Below are 13212 nucleotides of genomic sequence, written 5' to 3' on the forward strand. Positions count from 1 at the left end.
CACACACACACACAGCATACCACACCTGTCAGGGAGCAATTTGATGCAGGAGCCCCTGCTAACCACGGCTCAACAGCCCGGCACTTTTCCCACCCAGCTGTGGCTGCATTTGGACTCCATCTGCTGGGATACCCACTGTGAGGGACTGCTCAGGGCCTGGATGCTCCTCGAATGGTGCCCACAGGCCTGATGTCCACGCCTCCCCATTCCTCCTACCCCTAAGGCCGCCTCAGCCTTCTAAACACAATTGTTCTTACTCTAATGGCTTCCTGTGCTTTACTGCATACTGTAAGCAGGAGCACACAGTTTTGATTGTCTTTAATCTAGAATTAATAAAGATAAGTTGGAAGTGCTACAAGACTTTGTCATTTCAAACTTGAAGCAACTGCAAAAAGTAGAGAAGCTTTCTGTGCAGCTTTTCAGTGAATTTAAAGTCTCCTTCCTCTTCACTCACTTTCAGCATATCTGTTGATTTTCCTTTGCTGTCATCTTTTAAGCTTCATCACTTGTCTATGGATTTGTAAAAACACCCTGAAAACCCAACCCAAATTTACTATCCTTTGTATTTCTCCTCTTCTGGAAAAACTGAGGCTCCTGTGATCTTCTCCTGTGATCTAAACTGTGATTCCCAACTTGGCACTGGCTAAGAGCAGAACAAATGGAATTTATTACCTGCTAGTAAGATCTGCTAGCAAAGGTCACAGTTAGAGCTAAGCACGGTGCTTCTCTCCCTCCGTTGAATACACATCTTTGTGTCTAGGCCTAGTGATTTCCAGGAGCACCTGGAAACTACTGCCAAGGACAAAAGTCTCATTCTTGCTGGTTTGGACATGGATTTTTTGGTATGATTTTGATCTACATCCACAGTGACCAACAGGAACTGGATCTTTGACACAAAGTGCCTTTACCAACATTTCAAAGCATAGTTGGCACTGAAGTCCAGATACTAATGCGTTGTGGTTTCTTTGAACTGTTTCTAACATCTGGTACAATATCCCAAAACATGTCATTTTTGAATGTTTCAGGCATTTAAAACTCAGGCTTATTGTTGTCAACACTTTTCTTTCCTCCCTTCAGAAATCTGCATGCCCAGGTACTAATTTCTTTCTCAGTTTGTTGACAAGTTACCTGTCAGACAATACTTGTTTCTTGACCCAGAGATGGGGCAACTGTCGCCATGAGGCCAGACGTGAAATACACACGTGATCAGGGTACGAGAAGAAAGAAGTCTTTTTTATTTGCGTGTTCTCCGGCTTATACACTCTTAACCAAGCGTGATCTTAAGTCCACCGCTGGCCTTGGCTCGCAGGTGGCCATCAAGCGAGTGTCCCAGGAGCGCATCTCGGAGTGGGCGCGGCTGGGGAGTGAGCGGGGCCAGCGGGAGGAGCTGGCGGGGCGTGCCGGGCAAGGCCCGGCAGGGCGGCAGCGAGGGCAGCAAGCGCAAGCGTGGAGTGAGCGGGGGCCGCGCAGCGCCCCGGGCCAGGTCATGGCGAGCCGCGGCGGGGCTGGGCAGGGGCTGCCCGAGGCGCAGCACAGCATTGGCCCCGCTGACGGCATCGCGGTCCCCCCGCAGCGCAAGGGCGCCCTTGTGCTCCTGGAGCCGGCGCTGCTGTGGAAGGTGTCGTGGCCTGGCTTCAGCGGCGTCGTGCGGCTCCTGGACTGGTTCGAGGTGCCCGAGGGCTTCGCGCTGCTCATGGAGCATCCGCAGCGCTGTCAGCACCTCTGGTACTTCCTGCACGAGCGGCGGTTCCTGACGGAGCCCGTGGCGCGGGGGCTGCTCCGCCAGGTGCTGGAGGCCGTGCGGTGCCGCAGCAGCCACGGTGTCCTGCTCTGCCACATCAAGGCCGAGAACGCCCTCGTCCACCTGGCCACAGGTGAGGCAAAGCTCATCGACTTTGGCTGCAGCACGATCCTCCAGGACACGTTCTACACCCAGATGTCAGGTGAGCCCAAAGCCGGGGCCCAGCAGGGCAGCAAAGTTCCCCCCTTGGCTGGCAGAGGGGGAAGAGGGAGGGAAGGAAGGAGGGAGGGAAGGAGGGGGAATCCTTCTTCAGCCAGCTGTAGCCAAGTTGCTTTTTGGCAGGGCAGTGGCTGGCTGTTGTGGAACGGGAGCTGGCTGGGGGGGAGGGAGCAGCATGGGCCTGATGAGCTGCGCCCATGTCCCATAGGAACACCGGAGTACAGCCCACCAGAGTGGATCCTCTTTGGCTGCTACCATGGCCAGCCAGCCACCATCTGGTCCCTGGGCATCCTGCTCTATGAGCTGGTCTGCAGGCACCTTCCATTCCACACCAATGAGGACATCATCAGGGTCCAGCTCTTCTTCCCACCACGGGTGTCTCAAGGTGGGGATGCACCTTCAAGGCATGAGGGGAAGAACGGGGTTGTGAGAGGCAGCTGGCACATAAGCATCCTACTCTTGCAGCTGGTGAGGAGGTGGATCTCCTGGGCTCAGCTGGAGGAGGTGGCACCTGCGCCTCTGTGCTGGTGTCCTCTGCAAGAGAGGATCAATAGGAAGCTTTTGGCTGTAGCTCTGAGCACTCCTGGTGGCCTGGGCATTGTGGAATGTGGGAGAGCATGGACAGGAGCCTTGTCCCGCTGAGCGGCGGTTTCTGGTTTCTCTCCGCAGAGTGCCAGCACCTCATCAGGTGATGTTTATGCATGGACCCCACAGACAGGCCATCACTGCAGGACCTTTTTGAGCATTCTTGGCTGCAGGAGCCCTGCCTGGCCCAGGAGACAGCAGAGATGCATCTCTGTGCACAGTAGGATCCAGGAGCCAGCATGTAGCAGCGGCACGCGTCTCGTGGCGCTGGAAGAAAACCCCAGAGCATTTCCTTGTGGCCGCAGCGCTGAGGAGAGAGCGCAGCCAAGGAGATGCTTCCGCTGGTCCCCGTGAGCTGTGGAGGGAGCGGATCCATGCTGCCCATCCCACTGGAGAAGTGGTGGCAGTGCAGTGAAGGTGCCACGGACTGGGACAGGGGAAACATCCCCCTGCAGCTCAATGGCATCGTGATGTCCCCGCAAGCCGAGGCACAGCTGGCATGTTCTTCTGGAGCACGACGTGGAGCTGGGAACACCATCCTGGAGCTGGCCGCTGGCAGGGCAGGGCTGATTGGCTTTGGCTGTGGCCCCTGCCTGGAGGACACGCTCTGCACCCCGATGGAATTAAGATGAGTCCCCAGCCAGCGCAGGGGTGGGGGGATGCTGGTGCTTCCAGGCACGGCAGGGCTCGGCCTGGCCACGTGCCGGAGGTTCCCCGCTCGGCAGCGCTGGGGAATATTAATTGTTCCGCCGGCCGCCGAGCTGCTTTTTGTGGAAGGGGAGCTGGCTCCTGGCCTTGCTGACAGCTTCTGCCAGCCAGCCTGGCACGGGCTGAGGTGGGGGCAGCCAGCCTGACAAAAGCATCCATCCATGTGGATGGGGGGCGGCAGAGGGGGACGGGTTCCAAAGCTGTGCCCCAGCTGGCCCGCTCTGCAGGCCCTTGAGGAAGGGCTGCGTTTATGGGCAGGAAAGGTGAGGATTTTCCCCACCCGTGGACAGGTTTAATTCTCCCATGGAGTGGTCAGACTCTCCACAGGCCCATGAAACAGTGGCAGGCTTTGTGCTTTTTCTTTTTTCCAGGTCTTGTTTTGAATTGGCATTCATGCAATTGTTCTTTGTTTTTCCCAGGAGGATTACACCTGGTGCCCGGACCAGACGGGGAAGCGCCTGCAGCATCCGTGGAGCGCGTCCAGTGCCAGTGCTACCCCAGGGGCCACGGTCTGCAGGGACAGCCCCTTCCAGAAGGACGAGGACCTGGTGCGGGATCGGCTCCTCTCCTGGCAGCAGCTCTCCAGAGGTGGGCATCCGGATCCACAGCTCGGCTGGCAGAAGGGCTCTGGGCAGGCGGCAGCGGGCACGCGGGCATGCCGCTCCTGCAGCTGCTGAGGAGGTTGCTGTGCTGTGATTAAGCAGAGGAGGTGGAACGTGGCCTGCCCCGCTGCCCTTCTCTAAAAACAGAGAATGGTTCGGGAGGTTTGGGCTCTGAGCACAGCCAGCAGCCTGGCCTGGGCACAGCCATGGCGGGACCGGGGGACAGGAGCCTGCTGCGACTGACCGTGGCTCTCTGGTTTCTCTCCGCAGGCTGCTAGCGCCTCATGCCATGGGAATGGCCCCACTTGGCCTGCCAGGCTGGGAGGGCTGGAGGGCGGCCGGCGTTCATTTGCTGTCAAAAATAAATTGGTTGTTTTGTCATTGTCATCATCGGAGCGTTTCATTCATCCTTTTCCAAGCTTTTGGCCTTCTGTGATAAATGAATGTCGTTCATGCTAAGAAAATTGTAATTATATCAATATTTTTGGAAAATAATTGGAAATGTAAATGTGATTAATATGAAGCAAATGGGCTTCTTTGTAGATGATACATGTGGGAAAAAGTATACAGGAGATTGGAATTGGCCTTGATGAACAAAAGTTAGGAAGACTCCCAAGTCAGAATTGGCATCAAGACAAAGTTAAGACAACTCCCAGGACAGGATCGGCTGTGACATGAATAAAGTTGGGACAATTCCAGACAGGGAGTCTAAAATAGTGCTCTTATCTATAAAATAATAAGGCTTACTTGGAACACAGTGCTTACTTACATAACACAGGACTTGGGGCACGTGCACAACCTGCCAGGTTATTCAGAGGACAGCGAGGAAGACTGCTGGCCTTCCTCCAAGAAGAGCACCAAAGAGCCATAAGCCCCCTTAGCCACAGCGGAAGCATGCACTGTGTGTGCTGTGGTGATGTAGATTTCAAGAATCGGAAATAGGAGGAGATTTACAGGAAAATATTGATGAATATGTATTAGCACACAGTATATAAGTTGCGTTGGGATCCTTTTGCCTTTTGCACGTGAGGCAGGGTGGGAAGCCCTCCCCATACCCTGATCGATGGGTTTTGCTTATGCTTTATCCAAACCACTGCCAAATTTCTTTTTGTAACTACTGGATGCTATTTGATCGTATCATTTTATCTCAATTAAAACTGCTGCTAAATTGTAAGTTTGTGGTTTATTAGACATATGGGACCACATATATAAGATCAGGAATATGACTTAATAGTTTACAAAACCAAAATGAATATTATTCAGCTAAATTAACAAGGAATAGAAAAGCATTCGAGACTTAATCACAAAGGACAAAGTAACAGAAATGATGATACTTGATTAAATGAATACGTTTTTACTTAATGAGTTAATAGCTCAGTCTCCTCTGGCTTTTGATCTCCTCCCCAGAAGGGGTGCAGTTCTTTGATCTCCTCTCCATGGGGGGCACAGTCCTTAGGGTTTGGTCTAGGCTTTGGCATGGGGTGTTGTGTTTTGGATGATGATGACTGCCAAAAACCCCCATAAAATCTCCCCTGGAACCCCCAAATTCACTCAAACTCCCTCAAACTTCCTCCCAACCACCTCAGGAAAAATTTTGGGTGGATTTTGGGGGGGGGTTGGGTACCTCATGCATGCCGAAATGGGCATAGGATTCAAAACCACTAAAAATTCTCCCCTAAAATTCCCCTAAAATCCCTCCAAATCTCCCCCAAACCCCCAGAGGATGGATTTGGAGGAAATTTTGGGTTAATTTTTGGTAATTTTGGGTCAATTCTGGGTGGATTTTGGGTGGTTTTGGTACCTCCCGGACACCAAATTTGGCGTAGGATTCAAACCCAGACAAAATCTCCCTCAAATCTCCTCAAAACCCTCCAAATTCTCCCCCAAAATGTGGAGGTTCCCAGGAGGGGGCACTGCTGATCCAGGGCATCAAGGCACTGCCTGCAATCGTCCATAACCGCCCCTAAGGAGCCTCCAGGGCTTTACCCTCCATGAGCTGCAGCAGACGTGTCAGGAAAGGTGACAAGAGCCCGTGGAATGGTCCTTGTTGCAGGCAGATTAGCCACTTGTAGCTCTTCAAAACTCCCTCCCATGAAAAACAAAAAAACTTAAACCGTTCCTAAATGTGAAAAACACGTTCACTCTCTTGTGAAAATGTAAAAAGTTTAATAAAGGACAATGGGAGACCAGGACCATGGAGCAAAGGTTATCACGGCCGGGTGCATCTTGGCACGGGGGATCCCCCTGAAATACCTTTCCCCTTACATCAGCCTGTTGCATATTCATAGACCCTCATGCACAGCAAACTTTACCCCCAAACTAGTTTACATGCTTCAAGAACGGTTTAGCACGGCTCTTCCTTGGATCTGCCTTTTTAGGGCATGCAGATTCCTTGGTTGTGGTTTTAGTCCATTCTTATCACGTCCAGTTTTTGGGCCTTGGTCCATTCTGCCTTGAGACGGGGAGTGCTGATAGTTGGCAGATCTGTACAGGTGTCCTCATCCTGTGTGCATTGGATGTTATCCCATCCAAGCAGGCAGTTTAACACAAGCAGCTATTTCACTAAGCTTAATTAATGACAGAAAACAAAACTATATCTTTACAACACAGTTACTTTAACATCACACATATAAAATCTATTTTAATATCTGTGAAAAGCCAATATTATAATACGTATCCATAAAAATAAACCTCTCGCTGAATGATGGTAGATGTCGGTCCCATGGCCCAGTCCCAGTACTGGGAATTTTGCTTCCCTTACTGGAAATTCCCCTCCTCGTAAGCTTTCTACCCCCATGTTTTTAAGGTCACTATCGTTATACACATATATTATAATATTGGCTTTTCAAAGATATTAAAATGTATTTTATATCTGTGTGTTAAAGTAACTGTTATTGTCTTGGTTTGAAAAGACAGGTGTCAGCTAAGGAAGGCAGGTTCCTCCCCTGGAATGGAAAATGTAAACTCCCTCCCTCTGAATTGCTGTAATTTTGAAATTAAGGGGCTCTCAAGCAAAGATATGGGAATAGGAATAACAGGTTTTATAAGGAAAAATTAAAAATACAAATGCTGTAGTACAAACAAACAAAACCACTGACAGAGTCAGAACACTACCTGACACCCTGTGGGTCAGGCTGTTGGCAGCAGTCCCAGTGAATGGTGGCTGCAGCCCTCCTGCAGTGCCAGGTGTGGTTCTGTTGGGGCAGGGATCCTGGAGAAGGGTGGAGTTTTCCTCTGAAGGTCCGGGCTGCTGCAGATGGGCCGGGGAATCTTCCGTCCTCTGGGAATCCAGTGGAGAAGACAGCTGCTCCTCTGGGAATGCAGTGGGAAAAGGCTGATCCTCTGGGAATCCAGTGGGAAAAGGCTGCTGTGGAATTCCAAACCTCAGATTCTATCCAGGTAGGAATGCTTGGCTCCTCCTCCTGGGCGGAGCATCACCTAATGGCAGGATGTCATTTTATCAGCCATGCAGGGACACTCAATGGCCCATTAACAGCAGATAATTAATAATTAATGGCCAGTCCATTATCAGAAGATATCTCCTGGAGGGAGGATTGGTTGTGGAAGAGATAAACTGCCCAATGAACAGAAGATAACTGCCCCACCTCTGACAGATGGCAAACAGAACACACACTTATCTTGCAATCCAGGACCTGTCCTCACTGGCTGCCCCCATTCTCCAGAGTTCATGGTATCCAGGGAGGCTGCAGCTGCTGATGTCAGGAACAAACAAGTTGGGTCTTGGTTTGAGAAAGCTCCAGAATCCATTTCTGACCCCCGACAGACAGGGCAAAGGCAGAGCCATGGGGTTTTTATAGGGTATCCCAGGGCTGGAGTTGGGGTTTGGGTCAAGGGAAGAGTTCTTAGCAACACAAGAAGGGTGAAATCAAATTCCTGCCTCTTAGACACAGAGGCACTCCACACAGAATGTGTCCCCAAGTCCTAAATTCCCCCTCAAACTCCTGATTAATGGAGGGACTTTGGACATCTTTGATCAATTTCATTCATTTAACACTGTTTGGCTGCTCTTAAGAGATGAAGATGAAGCAGAAGAAAATTCAGGACAAACGGAAAGGAGAAGCCATAGATGAGTGACCAGGGCTGTGCCCAAAGTGCCTCCTCCAGTGGGGGATGGAGCTGGAGCAGCACACGAAGCTCCTCCTCCCGCACTCGGGGCACTCGCAGGGCCTCCCTTACTGGTGGCTCCGCTGGTGCTTGTTCAAGTGAGAGCGCTGTGAGAAGCTCTTCCCACACTCCTCACACTCGTAGGGCCTCTCCCCAGTGTGAATGCGTTGGTGGGTGACGAGGGTGCAGTTGTGCTTGAATCCCTTCCCACAGTCGGGGCATTGGAAGGGCCTCTCCTCTCTGTGAATGCGATAGTGCCGGAGGAGACAGGAGCTGGTCTTAAACCTCTTCCTGCATTTATCACACTCGTAGGGCCTCTCCCCAGTGTGGATCTTTTGGTGGCGGATCAAGTAGGAATGCTGCCTGAAGCCCTTCCCACATTTCCCACACCTGTGTGACCGTTTTCCAGTGTGGATGTTCCAGTGCTGAATCAGGTTGGCGCTCTGTCTGAACCTCTTCCCACACTCCCCACACTCGTAGGGCCGTTCCCCAGTGTGGGTCCTCTGGTGCCTGATCAGGGTTGAGCTCCGACTGAAGCTCTTCCCACATTCCTCACACTCGTGGGGCCTCTCCCCAGTATGGATTTGTCGGTGCATGACAAGATGGGAGTTGTGCCTGAAGCCCTGCCCGCAGTCGGGGCAGCGGAAGGGCCTCTCCTCTGTGTGCGTGCGCTGGTGGAGATCAGAGCTGGACTTAAATCTCTTCCTGCATTGATCACACTCATAGGGCCGTTCCCCAGTGTGAGTCCTCTGATGCCGGATCAGCTCGGACCTCAAGCTAAAGCTCTTCTCACACTCCTCACACTCGTAGGGCCTTTCCCCAGTGTGGGTCCTCTGGTGCCTGATCAGGGTGGAGCGCCAGCTGAAGCTCTTCCCAGATTCCTCACACTCATAGGGCCTCTCCCCAGTGTGAACCACCTGGTGCCTCATCAGCTGGGATCTCAAGCTGAAGCGCTTCACACATTGCCCACACTCATAGGGCCTCTCCCCAGTGTGGATTACCTGGTGCCGGATCACGCTGGAGCTCCGGCTGAAGCTCTTCCCACATTCCTCACACTTATGGGGCCTCTCCCCAGTATGGATTTGTTGGTGCATGACAAGATGGGACTTGTGCCTGAATCCCTTCCCACAGTCGGGGCAGCGGAAGGGCGTCTCCTCTGTGTGCGTGCGCTGGTGCTGGAGGAGATGGGAGCTGGTCTTAAATCTTTTCCTGCATTGATCACACTTGTAGGGCCTCTCCACAGTGTGGGTCCTCTGGTGCTTCTTTAGGTCGGAGCTCCTCCAGAACCTCTTCCCACACTCCACACGTTTCTGGGGCTTCTCCCCATCATGGAGCTGCTCATGGAGCACCAGCTCCGAGCTCTGGCTCCATCTCCGGCCGCCTTCCCGGCCCAGGCTGGCTCTTTCCCCCTCAGATCCCCGCCAGCTGCGTTTGCAGCCCCTCCTTGTGCGGCATCTCCAGGGCTTTTCCTCCCTGTTGGCTTCCTGTGACGTGGAGCCGCTCAAAACGGCCTCTTCCACCAGGTTCTGCCGCGGGCATTTGTCCTCCCTGCTCTCCATGCTCAGATCCTGCTCTGGGGGAGGAAGGACAAGGACAGGATGGGATTTGCCTCCATGCCACAGGCAAGGGCAAGGAGATTCCCCCAGGGCTGTACTGCAGCCGGGGCCGTGCTGGGCTGGAGATGGAGCAGCACAGAGGGGAAAGGGGCACTGACTTCCTCCACACCTGCCTTAGTGTCCTGGGGCATCTTCCTCTTCCTCACAGCATCCCAGGGGTTGGGAATGGGAAATCCTGGTTTGGGGAAAACAAGGGATGAGCACATTGAGTTTGAAGGTCCCTCTGCACCAGTCCATCTCTACAAGTCACTGGCAATCTGGGTGGCATAAAAACCTCCCAAACACCAAGATTCAGCCCTGGAAAAGCCTCCCAGGAGTTCCCCATCCCTGGTCCCTCCTCTCTGGTGTTTGGGGGTTCCCCCTGTCCCAGCTGCTGGGGCCACGCTTGGATTGGGGGTGCCCCTTCTCCTCGGTCCCCGCCCTGCCCAGGCTGCTGGGAGACCCAGCGATCCGAAAAGCTCCCCCCTCTTGGCTCTCCCCATTTCGGGATGCCGGGGCTGTTTGGGCTCCCGGGCTCCCTTCTCCCCTCATTCTCTGCTCTGGGCTGCAGCGGCTCCAAGGAGTCCCCCCTGCCCCTCTCCAGGCTCTTGAGGCTCCCGCCAATGGCGGCGTTCCCCCCTCTCTGGGCTCCCCACTTTGGGCTCCTGGGGCACACAGGGCTCTGCTCCTCCAGGCTGCCTCTGCCGGCAGCTGCCACCGGCATCCCCCGATGTCCCCCCGAGGGGCCTTTTCCGCTCAGCCTTGGACTGCGTCATTCTCTAAACATCCCCCCAAAAAAACCCAACCCAGGGACCCCCCGGGATATCTGGGCTGAGCTCTCCCCCCCCCCCCACTCACTTGCGCGATGGTGGGGGGGGGCGATGAGCCCACAGGTGGGGGCTGCGAATTCAGGGAAGGAATGACCGCGTGGTTTTCTTCTTTCCTCGATGCTCCTTTGTCCCTCCTCTTCCTCCCTCTCCTCTTCCATCCCTCCTCCCCCCTAACCCCACCTCCTTCTCCCCCTCCATCCCTGCCCTTCCCTCCCTCCTCCTCCTCCCCCAGCAGCAGCCACACCCACGGTGCCCCGTTCCCGCAGCCCTCGCAGCCCGCGGCAGGAGCGGGGATGGAGCCGGGACAGGTCGGGATGGGCAGCGCGGGGCTCTCGGCTGCTCCCAGCCGCTGCGGACGGGGAAACCCGGCCTGGGCCAAAGGAGAGGCAAACTGGGCAAACTGGGGGCTGCACATCCAAACTGGGCCTTGCTGGGGACCCTGCCTGGCCACTGCCAGCCCTTGGGGCTCCTCTCGGCACATCCGCCGGGGGGAACGCACACAGGGCTGGGGCATCCCAGCAGTGGCAGCACTGCCAGGGACTGGACTGGACTGGGCTGCACTGGGGTAACTGGGAATGACTGTGAGCATGCTGAGGGACACTGGGATATACCAGGAGTGTCTGTTAACCATACTCAGGTGACTGGTACCACTCTGGGAACAGGTGGGACCATGCTGGGAACAACTGGGACCCCATGCTGGGCATACCTGGGAGCAAGAGGGAATGGCTGGGTGTACACTGGGGACAACTGGGCATGACTGGGACCATCTATGGAGTACCTGGGACTATACTGGGACAACTGGGATCACACTGGGAGGAACAGGGATTGACTGGAACCATGCTAGGGGCTTCTGGAATCCTACTGGGATAACAGGAGGAGGAGCTGGCCAATGCTGGGTGTGACTGGCATCATACTGGATCATACTGGCGGCCACTGGGACTGCACTGAGGGTGACTGGGAGTGGCTGTGAGCAACTGGCATCAGGCTGGAAGCAACTCAGGGCAGCTGGGAATGACTGGGAACATGCTGGGAGCAACTGGGATACACTGGGAGAGACTGAAACCACACTGGGGGTAAATGGCAGCAACTGGAGCCACACTGGATGATCATGGGAGCAGCTGTGCCCATGCTGGGATCCTACTGGGATCCTATGGAAAATGGCTGGGATCATACTGGGAGTGACTGGGAAGGTGCTGGTTCTGACTAGAACCATACTGGAAGTGACTGGGAGCAACTGGGCCCACACTGGGAGTGCCAGGGAGTCACTCTGAGCATGACTGCAATAACGCTGGGAGTATCTGGGACTGACTGGGGTCATACTGGGGGTGACTGTAACCATACTGGGAGTGACTGGGAGTGGCTGTGAGCAACTGGGATCATGCTGAAAGCAACTGGGGGGAACTGGGAGTGACTGGGAGCATGCTGGGGCTGACTGGGATATACTGGGGGAGACTGGGAGTCACTGGGATCATACTGGAGGCTCCTGGGGTAATCCTGGCATTGACAGGGAGCAACTGGGATCATAATGGGGGCCACTGGCATAATACTGGGAGTGACTGGGATCATCCAAGAAGCGAGTGGAACCATACTGGGAGTGACTACTGCTCCTGCTGGGGTCACCCTGGGAGCCACTGGAATCACACTTTGGGCAACTGCCAGAAACTGGGATCATCCTGGAGGCAACTGGGAGGAACTGGAAAAGACTGGGATCATTCTGATCTAACTAGAACTGTACTAGGCCAACTGGGATACGCTGGGACTGTCTGTGACCATACTGGGGGGACTGGAAGCACACTGGGAACAGCTGGGACCATGCTGGGGGCAACTGGGAGTGAGTTGGACCTCGGTGAGCGGGACTGGGACTATTCTAGGGACAACTGGGACCATCCTGGGAGGAACTGGGAACAAGTGGGACTGTACTGGAGGCAACTGGGATCATACTGGGATGACAGTGGTAGCAGCTGGGTCCATGCTGGGTGAGACTGGGATCACACTGAAGGTGCTTAGAATGATACTGGGATTGACTGGGGGTGGCTGTGAGCAACTGAAATCATGCTGGAAGCAACTGGGGGTAAGTGGGAGTGACTGGGAGCATGCTGGGAGGGACTGGTATATACTGGGGGAGACTGGGAACCATGAGGATCATACTGGAGGCTCCTGGAGTCATGCTGGCATTGACAGGGAGCAGCTGGGATCACACTGGAGGCCACTGGCATCAGACTGGGACTGACTGGAAGTGACTGGAGTTACACTGCAAGTGACTGGGATCATACTGGGACTGACTGGAATCATACTGGGAGTGACTACTGCTCCTGCTGGGGTCATCCTGGGAGCCACTGGGATCACACTTTGGGCAACTGCCAGAAACTGGGATCATCCTGGAGGCAACTGGGAGGAACTGGGATCATTCTGATCTAACTAGAACTGTACTAGGCCAACTGGGATATGCTGGGACTGTCTGTGACCATACTGGGGGGACTGGGAGCACACTGGGAACAGCTGGGACCATGCTGGGAGCAACTGGGAGTGAGTTGGACCTCGGTGAACGGGACTGGGACTATTCTAGGGACAACTGGAACCATGCTGGGAGGAACTGGGAACAAGTGGAAATACTCTGGCAGCAACTAGGATCATACTAGTTTGACAGTGGGAGCAGTTGGATCCATGCTGGGTGAGACTGGGATCACACTGAGGGTGACTGGAGTCATACAGGGATTGACTGGGAATGGCTGTGAGCAACTGGAATCATGCTGAAAGCAACTGAGGGGAACTGGGAGTGACTGGAAGCATGCTGGGGAGGACTGGGA

General features: G+C 54.3%; 1 protein-coding gene across 1 annotated transcript; it reads right to left on the reverse strand.

Annotated features, from left to right (window-relative positions):
• Positions 1–8120: 8120 nt before the first annotated feature.
• On the reverse strand, positions 8121–9395 carry LOC128946064 (zinc finger protein 135-like; the record flags this gene model as incomplete). The annotated part of the gene is made up of 2 exons (XM_054289992.1): positions 8121–8370; positions 8455–9395. Coding segments are annotated over 2 exons (1191 nt in total), but the record flags the coding sequence as incomplete, so codon positions are not given.
• Between the last annotated feature and the right edge of the window lie 3817 nt (positions 9396–13212).

This window comes from Melozone crissalis, unplaced genomic scaffold (genome assembly GCF_028551555.1).
Source record: "Melozone crissalis strain CALT ecotype California unplaced genomic scaffold, PUWL_Pcris_2 ptg000073l_1, whole genome shotgun sequence".
NCBI lineage: Eukaryota > Metazoa > Chordata > Aves > Passeriformes > Passerellidae > Melozone > Melozone crissalis.